This window comes from Athalia rosae, chromosome 1, assembly GCF_917208135.1.
Source record: "Athalia rosae chromosome 1, iyAthRosa1.1, whole genome shotgun sequence".
Classification (NCBI taxonomy): Eukaryota; Metazoa; Arthropoda; class Insecta; order Hymenoptera; family Athaliidae; genus Athalia; species Athalia rosae.
In genome coordinates this window covers 16,878,010-16,900,317 of record NC_064026.1, presented here as the reverse complement: position 1 = coordinate 16,900,317, position 22,308 = coordinate 16,878,010, and the positions used below count along the sequence as shown (strand labels likewise).

General features: G+C 43.2%; 1 protein-coding gene across 22 annotated transcripts in view; it reads right to left on the bottom strand.

Annotated features, from left to right (window-relative positions):
- LOC105689013 overlaps nt 1-22,308 on the bottom strand; it is a 129,512-nt gene that overhangs the window by 94,037 nt on the left and 13,167 nt on the right. For all 22 annotated transcript variants that reach the window (XR_007276800.1, XR_007276803.1, XR_007276801.1 and 19 more), the window contains exon 2: nt 14,588-20,481. Coding sequence is in view for 19 of the 22 variants with exons in the window: in XM_048649379.1 (XP_048505336.1) it covers nt 14,588-20,447 (5,860 nt within the window). In the remaining 3 variants the exon portion in view is untranslated. The remainder of the gene's footprint in view (nt 1-14,587; nt 20,482-22,308) is intronic.

Here is a 22,308-nt window from a genome sequence, read left to right as displayed (position 1 = left end):
AAATACAGTGAAATCATTCAATTCGTCATACGATCGCGGTTATTTCGGTGGAACGTATGCGTCCTGAATGTATTGTACGTCTATAACGATACACGAAATTAGGTCGACCGTAACGTACGAAGCCAGGATCTCTCGTTCGCTAAAGAGGGTAGTTTGCGGATGTAAAATATTTCATTACAAGTCGGCGTTGGCGTTTGTTAGGCATTGTATACACGACGCTGATGTATACCCGCGTAAGTGTGTGCACGCGATGTATACGTCACGTGCATGTATTATCCCGGGCGCTTCATTAGTCTCTTGTTTTGATCCCCCGTCTAAACGCACCAAAAACACCCTTCCAAAAACTTCACCCCGACGCACCGAGGCAGGGAAGGGTGCTGACGACGACAACGACGACGACGACGACGACGACGACGACGACGACGACGCCATACCACCGCTGCGCCGCCGATGCTTTTAGGGTCAAATTTTACACCCGACTAATTTTTCACACCATACACACCCTTCCGCGTATATCGGTGTCCTCTACATTTATGTGGGAGAATCTACCCACTGTATACCTATATCGGCGGCTTTGAGGTATTTGGGATGGAATTTTTTTTTTTTTTTTCATTCTCTTCTCATCGCTCCGACGGTAACAAAACGAAATATTTTTCGGATTTTCGAAAAAATTATAGACAAATTTCCGTCGAGGTATTGATTTGAAACAAAGAAGAAAAAAAAGAAAAAAAAAAAGGAAAAATTTCTTACGCGTGTATCAAGTGCAATAAAGTTACGGAACTTATAAATGAGTGGAGGAGGGGGGTGAATCCTTCGTTCGTATTACGATGTACTTTAGATTATTAATCTGCTCATTGAATCGTTTTCTATTTACAAGTAAGTTTGGTAAAATGTTTTCAATTATTTACATAAATTCAGTTTCTTGTCGAGGCTTCTTTTCTTCTCTATTCGATCGTATTTCTTAATCGTACTCGTACTCCGATTCGCGTTTTTATTCTTCGTACTTTGTTTCTTTTGCCTTCGCCTTGGATGCTCCTGAATTTCACGATAGCTTATTATGCTCGTGCCTCCGCACGCCCCGATAACTCCGACTAACGAGTGCGAGATGAGAACGGAATATTGTAGACACCGGAATAAAATATACAGCTGGTTCCGTTTTTCGCTAACGTCGTAATTAAATCGTACTTTATACAGAATTTTATTTACCCTCCTGGATCTGTTGCTGAAAAAGCAAAAAAAAAAAAACGCACGTTTTCCGCTCCGAGTATTATCCCCATATAGAATTTGATTTCGGCGACGTACCGCGCGCCTCCGGATTATTACTTTTCCTGCTTTATCAAAGTACCGGAAAAAAAAAAATATATATATGTTTTTTTGTTTTCACTCAAATAGATCCCAGACCTCCAAAGTCGTGAGGCGTACCTGGAAATTGAATGAAAAATCGACCCTGCATGCTACGCGACCTCCGACCCATAAAGTTGAGGGTTTCACCCACCCTCCACGGCTGGCCCTATAATACCTGTATCGTGCACCATACGCCGCGATCTCCTGCAACGGAATTATCGGGATCGCTGTCGGTTTTTTTCGTTCTCCGTATCTATTTTTTTCATTCAATTCTTTTTTCATTCTCCGAAGGTCGAAAGTAGACACCGAAGCGAGCCATGGGATTCTACGTTCCTCCGATTTCATATTGTTAATTGCGTTTCATCCCCCATACGACCTGTTTTATATAATTATATCGTGTTCATTTCATTCTGTTTACTTCCAGGTATTTCGAGATACCTGTTCTAGCCGTGCTCGGAGTAAATAGATTCCGGTAGATAAATTCCGGAATTCTATAGCCTCGCTGTTTCGCAATCAGACGAAGGTCCGACGCTTTTAACGCGTCATTTCCTATTATCTCGATTTCCCGGCGTTCGCGTCCCCGGCTGAGATCAATTTACACTGTTTAAATGAAGAATAGGGAGGAGAAAAAAGTAAATACCGGCGTATCCGAAGGCGCGACATCGCGTAGACGTCGCAAGTGTTGTATTACCTGTGTCAAATTACCTCGTACTTCTTTCCAACTTTAAATATTCATTTAAGCTCATACAATTATTTGAATCGTGAAATCCGCTGAGGGAATTGTTGCGAATAATTTTCCGAAGTAGAGAAAAAAAGGATTAAGAAATATATTTTGCAGATTAAACAATAAAGAGAGAAATTTAACGCTCGACTTATAACGTGGCGGAGGTAGGCAACTGCGAGTATGGAATAAGAGGTTCAACCAAGAAATAACGAGAAGAGAAAAAGACTAACAAGATGGAGAAAAGTAGAAAAGTATGACGCGACGCGGCGTCTTATTTCCATTCGTTTGTTTTCCGCGCTAATTAAAAATGACTGAAACACTTGGGAGAAATTAAAAAAATAAAAAATAAAAAAAATAGGCTCGCGCGCTAATTTCAAGTTAACTTTTTTCACCGATGCACACGTCACCTATTTCTACGTCTTTTGTAATACTGCACTTCTTTTCAAAAGTGAAAATAACAGGAAGAAAACAACGAAAACAAAAATGAGACGCCGATGAAGGTTGACTCCCGGCGTATATAATTACACGCACACGCATTGCCTATACGTAAAAACCTCGTTGCGACATAAACGTTGAGTTGCATCGGCATACATTACCGTGTGCTGCGGGATCCGGGGGACGGAGTTTCCAAGTTTCTCGAGGGAGTAAAAATTTCGGGGAAAATTTCCGGGGGGTAGGGGAAATATAGCTCCGCGGCCAATTCGGGGGTGGAGTCGCGCGGTGTATCAAATATTTAGGAGCCACGGTCCTCTTCCCCCTTCCATTTCCCTGCAACTATGCCTCCTTCCGGGTTTTTCTCTCCTCGGGGAGCGGCTCCCGCGAACGACTGACCGAAAGTATTCTCCATGTTTCTTACACGCTCGTTCTTACACGTCTGATCCCATCCCCTTACTTTCAAACGCTATTTCGTATTTTCCCATATAAAAGGTACTACCATAGATATATAGCGACACGGGTGTGTTCCGTACTCACATACACACAACGTGTGCATACGTATATACATTATCCGTACCCACGTAATATGTGACCCGCTGCAGCGGTTGTACGATCTATAAACATATGTAGGTAGGTACGTACACGTGAAGTATAGGTACTTTTAGACGGAGAATATTTGATCCCATACCACCGCGAGGGGTTCTGTATTTATGTACATATTTTTTCGTTGTCGCTTCGATTTTCTTTTTTTACTTTTTTACTTTTTTCCTTTTTTTTTTTTTACTTTTTCCCTTTTTTTTTTCCTCTCTTTTCTTATAAAGAGGCTAGATACGTAAATATACAACAACTACTTTTTTTCTCATGCGAGCTAGCAATTCAATGGTCGGATTACTCGTGCTCCGGATATTTGAATATATTTGTTACACATCGAGCGTGATTTATCCATCGAAAAATAGATTTAAAAGAGAGAAAAAACACACACACACACTTCGATGAATCAATGAATGATATTATGCTTTGGACGTACAATGATTACAAATAGTTCTTACCGTCCAAAGAAACGCAGTGTCTCCACACGAACATTCGCATGGTAATTAGATTAATTAACTTCTATCAATATTTTATTTCGAATAGATTTACTATAACTTTATATATTTTTCAGTAATTTGCATCTATTAAATTTCTAACAACGTATTATCATATCGTATTAAACTATATTTGTATATCATAATTTTTCAACTTATATCACAGTGTGTATTACAAAACTTTTTTTTTCCTCCTATACGATTTATAATTTTTATTTTATTAAGTTTTACTGTTTGTTACTTTTTTACATTCCGTGTTTGATTTTTTTTATTCATTTATTTATTTATTTATTTATTTATTTTAATTTTAATTTTTTCATACAATTATTATTGGTCCCCGACTCGTGACAGATATTAGCATTCGTCTATTATTATTATTATAATTATTATTATCTATCAACTATGTACAGATATTATACCCATACCGATACATATCGTACAATATATCTACTACGAATTGAGCATTTCTTCAGGTATGCGTTATCAGAGTACGTTCAATTGATAACTTATAAATCATTATGCAATAACTTTTCTTATCTTTATTTTATTGTTTGATTGTTTCAATTTTTTTTTTTCCGAATTTCAATACACTATTTGATATATCCAATATATGTGTATGTATTGCACGTAATGCTATATAATCGAGGATATATTTTGATTTTTTTTATCAATCACTTTTTTTTTGCTGTATATAGATTGAATTTTCTTTCTTTATTTCTTTTTTTGTTTTCAAATTCAACCATCCTTTGTACATTATATATAAAAAGAAACTTTTCAAAGCTTTCCATCCATGATAAAAATTTTTGAAAAAATTACCAAAGAAAAAAAAAAACCATATAATTTTATAGAGAAACAATTACATTCACATTACCGCGATTTTTTGTAGCTGAAATGTATGTAACAATTTTCACCGCATGTTTCGATGTGAATTTGACGCTCTTTGTGATTATACAGGTATACATATACATATACACGTATATATATTTGTTATGTGTTTAATTGTATCGGTTATTCGTTATTGTTATTATTATTGTTTTTATATCAATGTATTTCGTTCCAGGATTTGTTACTTGTTGAGGTAGGTGAATATTCATAAATACGTATTTTTTTATTTTTTTATTTTTTTATTCTTTTATTTTTTGATGTATTCCCGCGATGATATTTGAACATCCGCGACAACGGTATAATAGGTCTGCGGAATCGTTCGGCACGCGTACGCTCCGCGAGGAATTTAATGATCAGATATCTGCGTTAGTGAGGAGATGTGTTGTTACTGTCCTGACTCCCGTTTTCCGTTGGTGGTCCACCCCCAGCCCCACCCCCTCTCCGCTCCTCGCCTTTCCTTTTCTTTCCTTTCCTTTCCTTTCCTTTTCTCTCTCGGTATCACCGCGCGAGATCAACCCCTAAACAGCGCCACAGCCACCGGACAGAGCCACCTGCACAGTAACGACACCTACGGCGCCTGCGCCTTCTCGTACCGAAGGCTCAGATTGTTCCCTATATTCATAGCCCGTTTTCCGGTTCCACACCCCCTTCTTGATTACATCCACGCCCCTATTTAATATCACCCTGATATACCTACTCGATGCACCCAACACCTCACCGATCAAATTTAGGAGAGGAGGAGGAGGCGGCACCCGGAATTTCGACGCTTGAGGTAACGAGAGAATTATCCAAAGTTTGAGAGAAAAAAAAAGCACAAAACAAAACGACAAAGGTTCCGGTCACAGAGGGAGAAACGGATTCCAATATAGCGTAAGATACAGAGATCGGAAAATAACAGCAATTGGCTTTTCTCTCTTTCTCTGATTTTTTTTTTTTTTTTTCTAATTTTGAAACTTCAAAAATTTTGATTCGCTATTTTCCGCGAGCTGACGTTATTTGGTTGTCGCAACGTTCAGCTGTCAATTTGACGCGAGGAAACCGTATGAGAGAAGGAGAGCTCGCGCGTTTATAGGTGCGAAATGTATTCCGTAGAAACGTCGTATCGTGTTATCGAGCTTTTCTCCCTTACGAACAAAATGGATAATTACGTAAGGCGATGAGACCGAATATAACCGAGCGGCGAAAGCCAGATTGCGTTAGATAGAAAAAAAAAAACAAAAAAAAAACGAGGAATAAAAACAATTATTTCATCGGGTAATTTTGAACGGTTTTAATGAGTTTTTTGTTAATGTATAAAAAAGCGAGCGCGGTGAACCGTAAATTTTGGCACACGATAAAATGAGACGGAGGAAAAAGGATAAAAGGATAACTCGTTGTTTTTCATTCTTTCGAGGTAGGTTATAAATGTTTAATTTGCTAAGAAATTACAGGAGTATCCCTGACTTATTCATAAGCTACGTGTAACAGGAGAAGGAAAATGAAGAAGTAGGAAAAAAAAAAGGAAAAAAAAAAAGACGGTCGGCATGGTACATAGATGAAAAGCTAATGGTTTTAATAGCTGATACCAAGTGGTTGAGAGATCCATTACGTTGATTGAGTAATCTTATTTTAGATTCTTATTTGTTTTTCTAGATAGTCGCGAGTGGTGGTTATACATCAGGATCGGTTCTATGTCGGAATCGGAGTGCAGAAAATCCAAAAGTTCCCAAACTTCATCGCATTACCATCATCACCGCAGTACCGATTATTTGATCTGCATATAGATTACCTGCGGAGAAACTTTATTCTCGCGTTGTCGCAGATTAAACGGGCGGATTTAGCTTTTGGAATGGGTTCTATACGATAGTTGTTTGACCTTGTGGACAGAGGTCGAATAACGTAACTCAATATCGCTGGGGGTTAATTTCATAAACTAAAAAAGTTTCTCTCCGGTCGAGTTAGCGAGTTTCGAGTACACCCCGGTTGACGGCACTAACACGGAAAGCACATTAGGCTTGACGATACCTGCATATGAATTCCCACGGGTAGATATACATAGGTATGTACAGGTGAAATTTTCCGAAATCATTTTGACCCTTACACAATAATAATTAATCCTAGGTGAACAGTGTAGTCCGGTGCAGGGTTTGAAAATCGAGAAGGTTCCATCCGCAGTTTCCCTTCAGGTTTTCATCAGTTCCGAATGAGAAGGTGGGTAGAAAGCAGATTCGTATCAATTTCTAACTAGATTCAATTTCCGATTGATTTGAAATTATTTTTCTTTCAATTCTCTTTTCCTCGCTTCAATTATTTTCCGGGAATAACTTATACCCGCGGCTCGGAGTAAAGTTCGGGTACACCGTACGGAACGTTTTTCGCTCGAATATTTATTCGCGGAGCTTTGCCAATGTACAACAAACTGAGAAAAAGTCATTAAACAGATAACGAGGTGGTCCGTTACGGAAGTAGAAGTGGATCACTCGGACAAGCGAGAGCTTCGGATGGCTGGTTTCAACGTTGCAATCCAAGGGAATAGTATAGGTATACGAGGTGTGGAAAAGTCTCTACATATACATCACATTCATGCGTCGCTCCACCGCTTGGTTTCTTTTTATTTCTCTTCCTCAATTTCGAGACCACTGAGAGGCCACACCAGCTTCTTTTCTCACTCCTCAATTTCTTTCTCCGTAATTCTTCAAGAACCGCGTAATACGATTCTCAACTCTCCTCTCTCGTTGTTTGAAATTTAACCGAGAAAATAATGGCCGCTCTAAAATTTACCTCGGAACTTCGGAGACCTATGGAATGACCGATGGTGAGTTATTGAAATGTAAACAAACTAGAGAATATAAGCAGAAAACGAAAATTGAAAGGAATCTATACTTCGATTTTGGAGGCACTCATTGTCGTTCGTGCATTTTGAACGGCTGCACATAATAAACTGTAAGAATAATGTTTGTTAAAACTACGTACGGGGGTACGTGGGCGCCGCGGGCCCATTGTATTCGTATGAAAATATATTTTCTTTTGATTGACGGAATGTTATCATACGTCTAGTTCTTGGATGGTAGACGGTAGCTTACTCGAATAAATTTTCAAGTATATAGACGGGTGAGATATCGAATTCGATAGGATTGAGAAAAGAATGAAGGAAAATTCTTGAGGTTCGGAACATGAAAATATGGAAAACCCACACGTTTCGCGTGAAGCGAGTACGACAAATTCTCGGAACGAAAAATAGAAAAAATCAAAAGATGAAAAGACAAAAAATGGCAGGTGGGGTAAATATTGAACTTTCGAGGTATTCGGAACTACGGAATATTTTTCCGGTGAATCCAGCGGGGGTTTTTTTTCCTCTTTTTCTCGTTGACCCAATTTTAGGAGAATCGTTACGTGTACCAGCTGCAACTGGATGCACGGGAGAGGAGGAGGAGGTTCGGTTGTATAGGTACCGCGTGCAAATTTCAAGATTTGCTCTCACACCTACGCACAACCGTCTCGATCGGAATATTTCTTCGTTTGATTTTTTCAGTTTTTTATTCTGACTTTTCCCTCAATAGTGACATGTTTTTTTTTTCCACACAATATTGTATGTATATAAGTATACATAGGTGTATACATAGGTACTCAAAAATTCCCAGCGATGTGGGGTAAAAATGTTGATAAATAAATGAAATAAGCAACCGTTCGTTCCCGCGGTAATATCGCTCGATATAAATATTTGAAATCTAGATGGCAACGCGGGCGTTAAGTCGTTTCTTTTTTCTTCTGGCGCGGCGGCGGGGGGAGGGGGGGGAGGGGATTTCTAAAGTGCAAATTCTACGTGTTCGCATAGCCGTACGATCGATCGAGTATGCAAAGGTGAAACTTCCCCCCCCCCCCCCCCCCCCCCCCCTTAATTAAGACGGAATTTCAAATTACGATGGTCAACAGATGCGGCTTTATCTTAGACCTTCGCGGTCGTGTCGATTGTTGCGTATAATAACGTAGTACGTCCAATCACCATAGGTATACGTACGGTCTCATCAAAACTTGTTGGTTTCCTCGTGTGTCACTAGCCGAATTTAGCCGATGTTAAATATTTGCACGTATAATATAACATGCGCTGTACAGGATTATGCGGCATACATATACATACATAAGAAAAATACTAATTTCGAAGCCGTCTGGAATATGTAGACGGTGTCTGAACGAAATTGAATATTGAATGAAAAAGAAGATTGAAAAAAAAACAACAACAACAACTTGAGTGCTAATTATAATCATGGTACTAATCTATAAAACCTAAATACCTTCTATGTATATATATATATATATATCCACGTTATGTAAGAATTGAGTTAAGTTTGACGTTTTGGCTAATTGATGGAAAATTAATTACGGTTTAAATTAGAAAAGCGTGGGTTTTCGGCTACACCGAAGTGATGGACTGAGAGTTGTTTGTACGAAGGGGGTTGACGGGGTGGGCCTGAAGGTCGCCTTCATTATTTCGCGATCTAACTTTGGCGAAGATTAGACAACGCGAACGACAACGAGGACGACGATGGCGACGGAATTGCGCGAGGAGAATCACCGGGGCACCAGATTGTCTTGGGCGGTACAGAAGAACCCTTAACCGCTTGTTGTATACAGGCGCAACGGCAGCACTTGCTTGGGCATTGTTAGAAGCCCAAGCTCTATTGTTGGGACTGCATTAGCCGAATTACCAACAAAAAGGTCGTTGAATCATCTTTAATGGCCTCTTCCCATGACGCCTCGTAATTTCAGCGCTCCGCAAACTCACCTCTTCCTCCCTCCTCCCGACTCTCTTTTCATATTTTCTTTATTTTGGGCCCAACAAGTTTTATCGTTAGAACGAAACATGGGGGGTGAGTAATGCGGAAAAAAGAATCTTTCAACCTATTTGATATCTGGAAATTCATAACACCGAGATAATAAATCCTATTCTATCAATACTGTACTATGGTTGTTTCTCACCTTCTCTTCCAAATTTTCTTTTCTTTTTACTGCCACTTCCGCTCCCCGATGAACTCTTTCCCGAACTTTTGTCCTTGCTTTTCCACCGGATGAGCATATTTTAATGCGTTTGTTTTATTTATTTGTTTAATTTTTTTACTGCTTTCGTTTTTCTCTTTTTCTCTTTTTTTTTTTTTTTTTTTTTTTTGTTCAGAGCGTATTATTACATGATATTAAATCGCGTAGTTTCAACACCCTTCGTGCAGTGATGACGGCTCGGTCGAATTATTTTTATGACAACCCCCGATCGCTTAAGGTAAAATTTATCGATCCTCCGAGTCCGTTCGAAATCAATTGTCCTCCGCATTTCGACGTCTCGACAACGTTTTTCGACTTCGTGGTAAAACTTAGTTTCTACTACCCGAAGACTGAAACATATTTAAAAAAAAAAAAAAAACAAAAAAAAAAAAACAGTAAGGATCATCGTCAGGACTCGTAATTTTTATGATGGGGAGCATAGATTCGATTTCGCTTGTTTCGCGTGGGAATTTGTTCAAGTCGTTCATCGCGTATATCGTCTTTTGTGACAAAGAGGTGGGAATTACGGGAGTGTAAACTAGTCGGAGTAAATGGGTAAGTAGGAGACCGTTGGGCGACCGGTAAGGAGATTAGCTGATATCAGGGTAACCTTAACACCGTTAAGGGGTTACAAAGGTTCAAATTTCGTTAAGTTAAAGGGGTGAACAACTTCGCGGTACCGTGGCGCAGCGTCAATAGCGCCATCTCGATGTCGAGGCCTCAACTTTGGCCTCGCCTCGACCGACCCCTCGCCAAAGGGTTGAATGAAGGTGGATATCAAGACTGAATGGGAGCTTAAATCGACCGCCCGAAAGGCTCACCTCGTCCTTGCCGCGATCAAGGAGAAATTTTATTGGGTTTTTTTGCTACGGTTTCTCTCCCCATTTCATTTTCAACTGAAAAACGATTCATAAGACGCAAGAAGAAGGAAGGAAGGAAGGAAGGCTGATATTTCCGGTTACAAATAGAAAATGAAATTCTTGGAAATCGGTTAATAAATCAAGAAAGCGAAAAACGCAAATTTCTTGACGTTACCTCTAATTGTGAAGCCTTCGAATTATTTCGTGAGAATTAACGCGGTTTTACGACAAGCTATTGAATCTGTGGAGTCCTTCAATTGCGGCAACACCTACGAACGTAAGATTATTTCGATAGAAGCTTACGTAACGAACGAAGACTCAAAATTTCAGACTGATCAAAATTAAGAAAAGCACGTAAATCGAGAGCTTTTCAGGCAGGAGAGGGTATGAGGTAATGAAGTTTGAATTCCTCTCGATTGAATCACTTTTGCCTTCGCAGGTGATTATGAAGAGTTTGAGCGTATTGGAAACCGGAACTCTGTGCCGTGAAGTACGTCCCTTTCGATTTTCTAATCTCAAGATCAAATTTTAATGACATTCTGCGAGAAGAAAATGCCGTCCAACGCTCACAATCGGTAATTAACGAATGGAATTCGCGGTACTTTTTATATTCCGCGATATATATTCTCAACCCTTCGTGCTAAGATCGTCGATAAGGTGTCCCGTGAACTAGAAATCGCCCACGTAGAATTTCATCGCGGGGTGGGTTTGAATTCGAAGTGAGGGTTGAGCGAGGGGCGGCAGCGCACTGGTTAGGGGAAGGATGGTGGTCGGTGATTGTTCGGGAAAGCGATACAGTGGGAGACGTTACGGCGTAATCCCTTGATCCTAATTTATAGCCTTCACTGTCCACGGTTAATTCGAATCGGGGAAGAAACAATTTTGAACGAAACAAAACCAAACGAAACATTAATGTTACCGAGCCGGAAGTGAAACGTATCACGACCTCGATTGATCAAATTTAACGCACATCATGGTTGAAGATTAACCTTTCAAGGTCGTTCGATAAAAACAAGGAGAAAAAGACGCGAGAACAAAAATGAAGAAGAATTATGAAATGAAGTATATAGGTATATCAGCACGCTGAGAGAAAGCTCAATGACATCTTCAATTTCCCCTCTGCTGACCGCGATCAATATTGATCGAAATCATCACCGGATTGGAGATTATTATTTGTTTTTTTTTTTCGAATGAAACGTGAGAACGGAATATTCGGTATTTTCTTACACCGATCGACAAAACGCGACGTTGACCGTCAGTATTTAGTCGGTCAGGTATATAGAGAAGATTAAAGTTATGCGTAAACTGACGAGGGTACTTTAAATATCGTCGAAAGTCCTCGACCTGCAGCGGACAAATCTGCAGACCCGAGTAGCCACTTCATTGCACTCGGAAGGCACTCCGCAGAGATAACCTTTCAAGGGGATTTGACGATTCGATCCGGAAATCAGGATGCAGATTTCGGGGGAACGTGCAGGGGGGTATTTCTGCGTACTGATTCAAGTTTACCGTGGGGTGTGATGGTTGCATCGGATTATCTCCGGATGAAAAGTATCAGGATTTCAAAGGGCTCGCACGACGAGTAGGATTAACCAGCAACGAACAAAATAAAATATCTAGCGGGGTGGTGATTCGACGATTATAAATTCAAGGGTATATACCCTGGGGCTTGAGGTTATGGTGTTACCGTGTTCATCGGTGAATGACACGTCATTCTTCGAATCGCCACTTAGTTTCGTGCTGTTCTCCTGTCTGTTTGCACTGAACGAAACTTTAGACTAAACTGAGCGAGCCGAATTCGGATAAACCATTGAACACGTTCGCGTACTCTCGCAGACGATGTCGCCGCGTCCGTTTCACTGACATTTCGCGGAAGGCTTAACGACGAACGTAGAATCGCTGCACCGGGTCCAGGAGGAACTTTCCGAGAGCGCGAGGTCCGCGCCGCGACGTGCCGGTGCTCGTAAAAGCCGTGTCCCGGTCCGTGACGTCACGGGAGTCGAGGATCGATCCCCGAACATCCCCCGCGCCTACTAACCGAGCTCAAAACATTCACCCTTCTACCTGGACCGAGCTATTCTCTCCAAAGAGAACATTTACCCGGGCGCGGATGCGATGAAGGAGAAGTAGGCGAGAACGCCTACTACACGGTACACTCCTTCGTAGGCTCTCTACCGGGTGGTTTGCCAATTTTTTCGTTCAGGATGTTTTCTTTCTTTCTTTTGTTAACGATATCCAATAATTCAGAGGACGAACACAGAACCCTCGCCACTACCGGAAGAATTAGATTTTCAGAACGATCGTTTTTTTTCTCTTTTTTCTCGTTCGTGAGGCCAAGGTATATTCGAAACGCGCGGGTGATAACGAACCAAATCGTTTGGAAACGAATTTCGCGGACGTCGAAGTATCTTTCGGAGGGTCGAATTTTTTAATAATAGGGGTGACCTTGAATGACGGATATCGAATCAAAGATAACGAACGTTCGAACCTAATTGTAACTGATAGCGTGAATCTGGGCGCGGTCAATTCCCGCGTACGCGACGTAGGTGATTCGAAAGTTATATTGTGAAAATTGAATTTTTTTTTTCCGTTCCGCCGCGAGGATAATCTTCTTCTTCTTATCGCACCATGTCCAAATTGACACCCTATAGAATCTCAAGAGTAGATGAGTATGCGTTACACCGTGTACGTACACCTATATCCATACTGTGTGTAGAAGCGAAAGCCGTTGGTGTAAGTATTAGATTTTGCATAAGCAAACTGCAAAGGTTCTTTGAAGGCGAAGGTACACCCACTATCCACTGTGCAAGCTCTTCGCGCCTAGCTCTCCTTTCATCGCTTCTTCCCTGTCTCCCGGCAAAACCGTCTCCCTTCCACGAAACCCCTCGAGTGGAGGAAAAACACAATGGCGTAGGTCGCGAATCTTGGTAACGTGTCGTAGCAGAGAAAAAAAACGAAAAAAACAGAAAAGAAAAAAAAACAAATCACCTAATCATTCCTGACTCATTGTCAGCTTAAATTTTGTAAATACGATAACTCATTTCTTCGGATACTTTTTAAATTTGTTAACAGCCTGTCCGAAGGTTACAGTGAACTTCGGGCGGAGTGAGCGTTGAGATTTGTTAGTCGCACTGATCATCTTCATCAATCGATGAGGCGCGGTGGGGTTTTGACCGGTGAACCCCGCTCGGAATATACCTACTATTCACACTTGAGCGGCAGCAGCTTGACCTCCCTGTAGGAGTGCTTGAAAACCGTGAGTGGTGGCAAGAGCCAGAACCAGTAAGATCGAAGAGGTGTACTGTGTGGATACGTCGAACCATATTGGAAATACTTTTGAACACTTCCGAAAAAAAAAAAGAGCCACCCCTCGATGAACTCATTCGGATAGGTAGGCTGGCGATAACATGAAAAAGTGCTTTTTTGAAATAACCAAAAGGAACTGCTCTAGTCCAGAATTTTCAAACAGTCCTATGATGATACAATTTCTCATTCTGACGTACCAAACCGCTGGGGGTGATTTCGTAGCGTGTGCGAGTCTGCGACCTGGTGACAGCATATGGTCGGAATGAGCGAATTACGGATCGGAAATGTTAGAGAAAACGGGATACCGGTCGTGGGCTACGGACTGTTCAAATATTTGTCGTGGTTTCGTTCGGTTATGTGTAACTCTCGCAGAGTCTTCGCTGAGCTAACGTCGGTAAATGTTTGGACCGCGAACATCCGGTCCACGTAGGATATTCTCCCGACTATACATAGGTATACGTTTTTCGCGAGTCTCTGTATCAGCCGCGTGAGGTTAGTTGAGAATGGGGTGACGTTAAAGAGGGATGAGTGTGGGATAGCAAAGGCGGAACGGTGTAACGTTATTCTCCCGCCTTGTTCAGCCAGCAAGATGCAACGGGGAGCAAGAAGCTCATTGGAATGCGTCGGCATACGCGTTGGCCTTGTTTGCGCGACGTCATGTAAATTACTTCGCCCGTGAGAAACCACGTTGACTGAATACCGAGTACCGGAAAAACGGGACTTCGTCAACGCTGCTCCGCGTCGGTTCGAACGCTTCATTCGCCGACCGGACATCATCGGACATTTTGCGCTAATCTACGAGCATCTCGATTGCACGATGTTCGAATCGTCGATAGATAAGGAAGAAAAAACGACGATGCACATGATCCATCGCCAAAGTATCGTTATTGGATGAAAAAAAAAGAAAAGGAAAAAAAAAAAAGAAAACAACTCACCATTTCGCTTTCTGAGGATCCTCTGAATTTCCCCGGCCTCACTTCCGCTCTCGCTTTCGCTTAGCGCAGGTGGCCACCGCCTTGGATTACTGTTCGAATATTTTCCACGAGTATTCTGGTCCCCATCCACCTTTGTACTTTCTTTGCTCTGATCTCTGACGCTGTTGCTTCGTCTCAGAAATCTGAGCGGCTCCCTAGGCGGTGGTGGTAGTGGTCTGTCAGCATCGTATTGTTCACCGGTGTAACCGCCAAAAGCTGGTGTTACGGTAGGAGAGGTTGTTTCTCTGGTCTGCGAAACCGATCGAGCGACGACATTGCCGTAAACGTTCGCGTTCGAATTGTTCTGATTCTCCTCATCGTGCAGAAAAACTGAATCGCTTTCAGAGTTGGTAGACACTCTGTCGACGCGGCGTTGTCTGGTCGGAGGTTCGGGTGCCATACCGTGTTTAGTCGGCCAAATACCATTACCTACGTCAGCGTTGTTTATTTGGTTAGAGAAGCTGACTCTCTTTTGTCCGGTTCCGTAATCAACAGAATTACTGGAATTGCTGATCAAGCTCCCCCTCTTGAATATTGGCGGTGGTTTTTTGTCACTGTCTTGATGATTTTCCTCGTAGATCGGAGGGGTGCTCGCCTTACGTAGAGCCGCGACGCTGCTCCTCTCGCGAACACCTCTCAGAAAGCCACCGTCGTCCGATTCCCCTTCAGATTTCCTTGGGAGGCTCAAACTTCGGCGTTCCTCGCCTCGAGCGAATAACGGGGATGCGCTTTTCGACCTAGGAGGCGGATGGCGTTTCGGGTCGCTCCTGTGGGTAGCGTGAATCTCCCGATTGTCAAACTCCTTCTCCTGATAAACGGGCTGCGGTCTCACCACTAGAACAGGCTGGTTCTGGCCCTTTTGACCCATTATAGGCGGCTTGTTTGTCACCGGTACTTTCGGCTGTTGTAATTTACTCCGCCAGTAGAAATTCTCTGTATTTTGGTCACCCGGCGACGTCTGTGCGCTCTGATTCTGGAGATTCGGACTAGAGCCGTGTCTCGATGTGGGTCCAACGGTCGCGGGAGACCTTGGTGGGCTCTGGAGTTTTCTTCGCCAGTATAAGGGATCGCTTCTTTCGTCGCGCACTACATTCTCCTGATAAATTCTTCTCTGCTGTTCCTCGTCCAGTTTTTTAAGCTGCTGCCAATACATCGCCTCTCGTATCTCCGGGTGATCGATTCTCGGCTCGCTGTTCCGTGCACTGGAATTTGACGGCGACGCGTTCGTCTTTCTTTGCATTTCGAGGGCTTTTTGCTGCCAGTAAAACGCCTCGAGATGCTGCATGGTTTGCCTTTTGGTCGGAGAGGGCTGTCGACTTGGACCCTGAGAATAGATTTGTTCGGAGTGCGCTGGCTGTTTCGCGGAGTAGATGGATTGCTGACTTTCGGACAGACTGACGTCCGACCTGGACGAATACTCCGCTTGCTGCTTTCTCGGAGCTGCACTTTGCTCCGATCGCTCCTCCTGTCTGGAGGTTCGCGAGGGAGACGTGGAACCGCAAACACCTGGATTGCCATAAACATCCGGGTTCCTGGGAGGGGAGATAGCTCTTCGCTCGTAAACTTGATCTTGATTTCTGTGCAGGGGTGATATAGTCCTTTGACCGTAAATAGGTTCAGGTCTCTGAATGCCGACTGTCGACTGTCCGTCCGTGCCTCTGGCTTGTTTATCATTCGGAGTTGGTCGCGGTGAGAGAGTTCTATTACCGAAATTGGCATCAGTTGTGACGGGGGCTTGGATCACTATGTTTGGGGAGTCTGTCATGGGAACGGGAGACGCGGGATAGTCAGTCAGCCTGGTATTGGTGGGACGACGAAGTTGCGGTTCGTCTCTCTTAGGGGAGGCAATAAGAATCTGTTCGCTGGGTTGACAAGACCGTCTCGAAGACATGGGAACGTAGGGTCCGCTTACCGGAGTTCTTTGCCGAGCGTCGTTCATTTTCGGAGAAGTCATCGGGGTTCTGAATTGTTCTGGGACCCTGACGGGCGTTCCTTCGCCGGGGGACATGGGCCTAGCGAGCGGAGACACCGAATTTCTCGCTCTGATTACAGGAGGAGTTGAGGAAACAATGGGACTAGAATTTTCCAAAGGTAGAACGGTCAGCGGCGAAGCGATTCTCTGTACGGAAGACACCGGAGGTCTTTGCGATCTTCGGACATGTGTCGTGGTTTGTGGTGAGATTGAGGAATGGCTTCTGTTATCGGGAGAGAGAGCCCGGACCCTATTTCCGGGTGAGTTGTCGGTACTCCGAGCCGGAGAATTTTGACGCGCATCAAAATCCAAACGCCTTTCAGGACCAACGGAGGATCCCAGGCTCAGACTCCCATCTAGATAAACTCGCGGTGGTGAATTTGGTCGATCCTCCATTGCCGAGTTCAGACTCTGCAGCGAATTTTCATTTAACTTCTCTCGCAGTTCAATATTCGCTGACTGTGGATCGCGCGATGGGTTCCTCTGTACGTAGACAGGTTCGGGAGTGTCATGGGACGCGTGTAACGGAAGGACGGTCAAAGGGCCAGATTTTAATTTTCTAGGAGTGATAGGCGGGTCGTTGTAAATTACGGGTGACATGGCTCTCTCCGATGACCTCGGCGTCACTCCGTATAAAGGATCATCCCCACCCTGGACTTTAACGTTTGGCGAAATAGGATACGGTGTTTTAGGAGACTGTCGATTGTTCTCGTATATTTGTTCCCGCTTATCTGTCAAACTGTCATTCGGCGAGGTCTGAACGCTGGTCCACGGAGAGTTCAAGTAGTATTCACCGCTTTTCGAGCTGCTGGGGGAGAACTCGCTTTTCTGGCTTGAATTCGGCGTGTAATTCGAATCTGCGTAATCTCCAGACTTCTGACTTGAACTGGGCGAATATTTAGGCGAACGACCGATCAGTGGAGCCTTTTGATTTTGGTTGATAACGGGCTGACGGGTGATTTTTACCTGTGCAGATACAGGCGTAAGATTGAAACCGGAATCAATGCTGTGATTTCTGGTCTGCTCAAAGTTTTCTAGGTTGTTTCTATCTTCGTATATTTGCCCACTATTTTCCTGGTAGTCCTGAGCTTGTCGGGGGTAAGTTGCCTGTGGGTATTTCGAAGCGTCTGGATTTTGCCCCGTATATTTTAGCGCCTCCCGGTTGTTTTCGTAGTTCGAAAACTCTACCTTCTGCGGTATCGCGGGCAATGGCCTGTCCACAGGGTGGACGGCTCTCGGTCTGATGAGAAATCGTTCGCCAGGGGGTGCTGACGTTCTTCCGGAAGGTCCATGATTTCTAAAGAATCTTCCCTGACTCACTGGCTCCTGAAGACTGTGCTTCCTCTCCAGGCTGTACTTCTGGTCAGCTTCGGACTTCCGTTGCTTAAATTTCCGTATGTTCGGAGATCCACTGATAATGTTATGATCTACCCATTTATCATCCGGCGCAATCGAACTCAGAGATGAATTTCCAGTGTAAAAACGTTGGCTTCTGCTACTCGGTCGTAAGCCAGTCCTCTCCTCCTGGAGAAAATGATCCGGAGTGCTAGTGGTCAGTCCTTGATCAGGGAACAATTCTTGCTTGATCTCGTTCAATCGTTCTTCTATTATCGAGCTGTTGAGACTGGGATTCAATTTGACGTTTCGTTTAATATCTTCATTGAGGTTCATGGTATCCGGGGACCTCGTGTAGTTACCATTTTGCTGGTACTGCCCAAACTGTTTCTCCTCGCGTTTCTTGCGTTCTTTTTGCTCTTTTTTGTAATCCTTGCGTGAATCCTTGGGAGAGAATAGCCCAGGAAGCAGCCGACGGAATCCTTTGCGTTTCTTCTCCTCCTTCGGAACCTTCGACGGTCCCGCCTCCATCGTGAATGCCTTTATCAGGTCCGCGTAACCGTCTTTGACGGAGGGTGGATGACCGGGGCTTGCAGAATCCTCGGGGACTTTCACGGATTGCACACGGATCTCCACGTCGTCCGTAACTACGGCATCGAGAATCTCGTTTACTTGGGGGTTTAATTTCGTTTCGACATTGTTGTTGTCCACATCGTCGGAATAAGTGAGACTTTGATTGTTATTGATGTTTTCGGAATGGTTCGAATGCTCTAAAATTTGACCTTTGCTCGCGTTTTCAGTCAGGTTCTCAGAATCTTTGTTATCGGAATCTCTTGTCGGACTAGAATGATGCTCAATCGTTACGGTCGAAGACGAGGATTCTTTCAATGTGCTCTCTTTCGATTCATTAGACTCTTCGTTATTTGTGATCAGCACTTCAACCTCGGCATCAACATCTTTGATTCTTTCCTCGATGCAAAAATTGGATCCCACGGTGCTGACCGTGTCGTGAAGTATCTCCTCAGGATTGGATTTCACCGACAACTTGCTACGTCCCGAAGGAAGTTCCTCTGATCTTTTGCGTATTTCCTCAATAAACAACGCGTTATTATCGATAGCCACGTCTTCGTGGGAGGATATGCTTCCGAGCTCCTCAACGTATGAAGATTTCGACGATTCTGATGAATTCTGGTCAAGATGACCCTCCAGAAACTCACCCGACCATCTTTTCTCAATTTCCGAAACTGACTTACTGTATTTTCGCTTTTCGATCACAACGTCGATTTTCTTAGGATCGTGTGACGTTGTCTCAGTTTTTTCGCTATCCGATACGTAATCTATATCAGTCTCCAAGACTCTTTTTTCTTCGATTTTCAGTTGCTTATCAAAATTGTGCTTCTTCAAAAATTCCTTATCGAACTTTTCTCTCGTCACATTCTCATTCAAATCCAAGCTCTTTACCAGCCGCCCTTTTAACCCGGCAGACTGCGATTCCGCAAGTCTTTGTTTGTAACTTTCAACAGTTGCTGCATTTATCTTTGTTTGCAAACCTCGCTGCAGTTCCTCAATTTTCGACTGGCTTTTCTGGAGGTGTGTTTGGGCCGCGGAATTCGCTGCCCTCGCATCTGACGTTTCGACCTTATCACCCTCGCTGATCGGGTCAGTTATTGCCGAATGATTGGATTCCAAGCTCGAAGTGGCTCGCAATTTAAAGGGTTTCTGAACTTCTGATTTCTTAGAGACAGAAGGATTGTCACTGTCTCTAAAAGCGAATGGAACCGAGATCAAAGTATCCACATTCCTAGCTTTCTCCTTTACGATGGAACCGTTGGGATGATTTTTAATTTGAGGGGTAATTTTTACAGCTGGCGAAGTAGGGGCTGAAGTGCACCTCAAAGAAGCTTTGGAGGATACGGAGAATTCTTGCTTCTTCACCTTTGGTTTCGCTGGAACTTTGGGCGGGATTTTCGAAGGTTTTACTGAGCTGGAAGGCCTAGCGCTCTTAATTTCTTTGTTGATGCTAGTAATGGATGAACTTTTGGTCAACTTGACCGGACTGATTCGTTTCTCTATCAGCGAGGATACGCTACCGCTCTTTTTCGCCTTCAACACGGGTAATTGAGAACTTTTCAGCACTTGATTCAACTTAGTTTTGGAACCAGCAAGACCGTTGAGATCCGACGTTTTCGAAGTGGTCTTCGACTTCTCCGACTTTTGAATCGTCCTTTCTTCGGACTTTTTCGAAATCAGCTTCGTTCCGGTCGCCTGTAATTCATTCTTGCGTTCAGGGCTGCTAGAAATTTTTCGAGAAGTTTCAGTTCTCGTCAGCAAAACTTCGCTGGAACCGTAACCCTCCAAGACAATTTTCTCAACGGTTATCTTGTCCTCCAACGATACGATCCTAACGTCACGAAACGGCGGTACGATCTCCTCGCACTGATCAATGGCTTCCTTGCGTTCATCTGCTTCGATTGTCGAATTTCCTTCAACTTCGGGAGCTGTCGAGTCTCCCATATTTACGACATGGGATCTTCCGCCTCAGGGTCGTCTGCGAAAGAGAAAAAAGCAAAATCTGTACATCGAGCAACGATTGTCTATTTTACACGACGCTTAATTTAACTTGGACGGGACCTATTTCTGTTTATCAGTTCCCGCTTGTTAGTGCAGTTTTAATCATCGGGTGAGTAGCCCGACGGGTACGGTATATCGTGGAGTCTCCAACGACGACAATGAATTCTTTCTCTTGGCAGGTACCCGATTCCTCAAAGCTCCGATCAATCGGCACAAGCTCGACAGGATTCTGAGTTACCGATCTAATTAGTGGAGGGTAGAGGAGCAATTTCAAGATAGCAGAAATCAATCGACGGCTAAAAAAACATTCGTATTTAGCAGGTGCTGAAATCTGAAATTATTCGGCGGTAACTCGGTCCAGCGAACCTTTCCAAATATCGTTTTTCGTCGGATACGCGCAGCGTTCTGCGTATGCCGACGTCGATAGCGAGTATAGATTTGCCGCGTGAGAGGTAAATGACCTTCTCTGATCTTGAACGTGGCACCATCTGTGAGAACAACTAGCAGACCAGATGCCGCGAAGCTCCGAAGCTCATCGGGTACCTGACCTCAGGAAGAATAGAAAAAAAACAAAAAACAAAAAAAATGAGTCTAATTAATCCTCTTTGTGTTTGCGGCAACAGTCTTTCGTGGTAATAGTTCCTTTGATATCGTAGTGTTTTTTTTTTTTTTTTTTTTCTCTAATCATCGCAGATCAGATGTAACCCATTTGATGTACAATGAATTCTGGAAAAACTGGAAAATAATCCTAGAGGGACTCCCTCGTAGGAATCGGTCATATTGAGTAAAAGCATTCGTTGTTATTGCATCATACATATATACACACAGTTTCACCGGATAAAAGATTTTTCCACGAAGTTTGAACAGTCTCAAGATATACCGCAACGAAGTTTAATTATAGACTTCACCGGTCACAATTCAACGTAAAAGCGAACTGCATCAATACTTTCAGAAAAGTACACGTGTGTACATAACGTACGTCCACATGACATGACACGCGTCGCGGGTTATCTCGCGGTTAGTACGATTCCGTCGGTTTTTATCCCGATTTAGCTTACGCCTTTGAATCGGTACAGAAATATCGACCGCGTCAGGCATGATCCCTGGTAATTGATAATTTCTACGATAGCTAGAATCGGCTTCAATCTCATCCATTGTTATAACTAAACCCAAACCGAGTTGATATAAACGTCCAGTAATATTCCCTTACTTTCACTTGTATACGATGTGGGGAAGAACGAAATTGTTTAATTCCTCGAAATCAGCCCACCGCCACTTGACGCGTATAAACGTTAATCTTATTAAAGTCCAGTCGTCGGGGGCTGGACGCTGTGGAAGGTGGCTAATAATTCATTATTAAACAGTGTCTACAAAATTTTCCCGACGATGACGTCATCCCGCTATCGTGTGGAAGAAAACAAGGATCGCGTTTTTCTCAAAAATTACGAAGATGAAATAAAAAAAATACTGTTATAAAAAAAAAAAAAAAAATAGATCGTGGGTAGAGGGGCGTAACTCCTTCGATCGAAGATGTCGTCTCTCCCCTGATTAGCTCGAACCACAAGTGAATGCCCGCTGGATAATTACCACCTTTCACAAAAATTATCAATCACGCAGCTGTGCGTAACAATAAATTTATCAGAGGCGAGGATCCCATCGGTGGGACGCGGGATGTGAATCCAGGTGCGCAACATTACTAACGGCGTAATAGTTGACGTTATTATAGGCTCGTTTCTCATAAAAAGGCTTAAGATTCTCGAACGTATTATTTCCATTTCGTTGCAACCACGATAAGGTTTAGCGC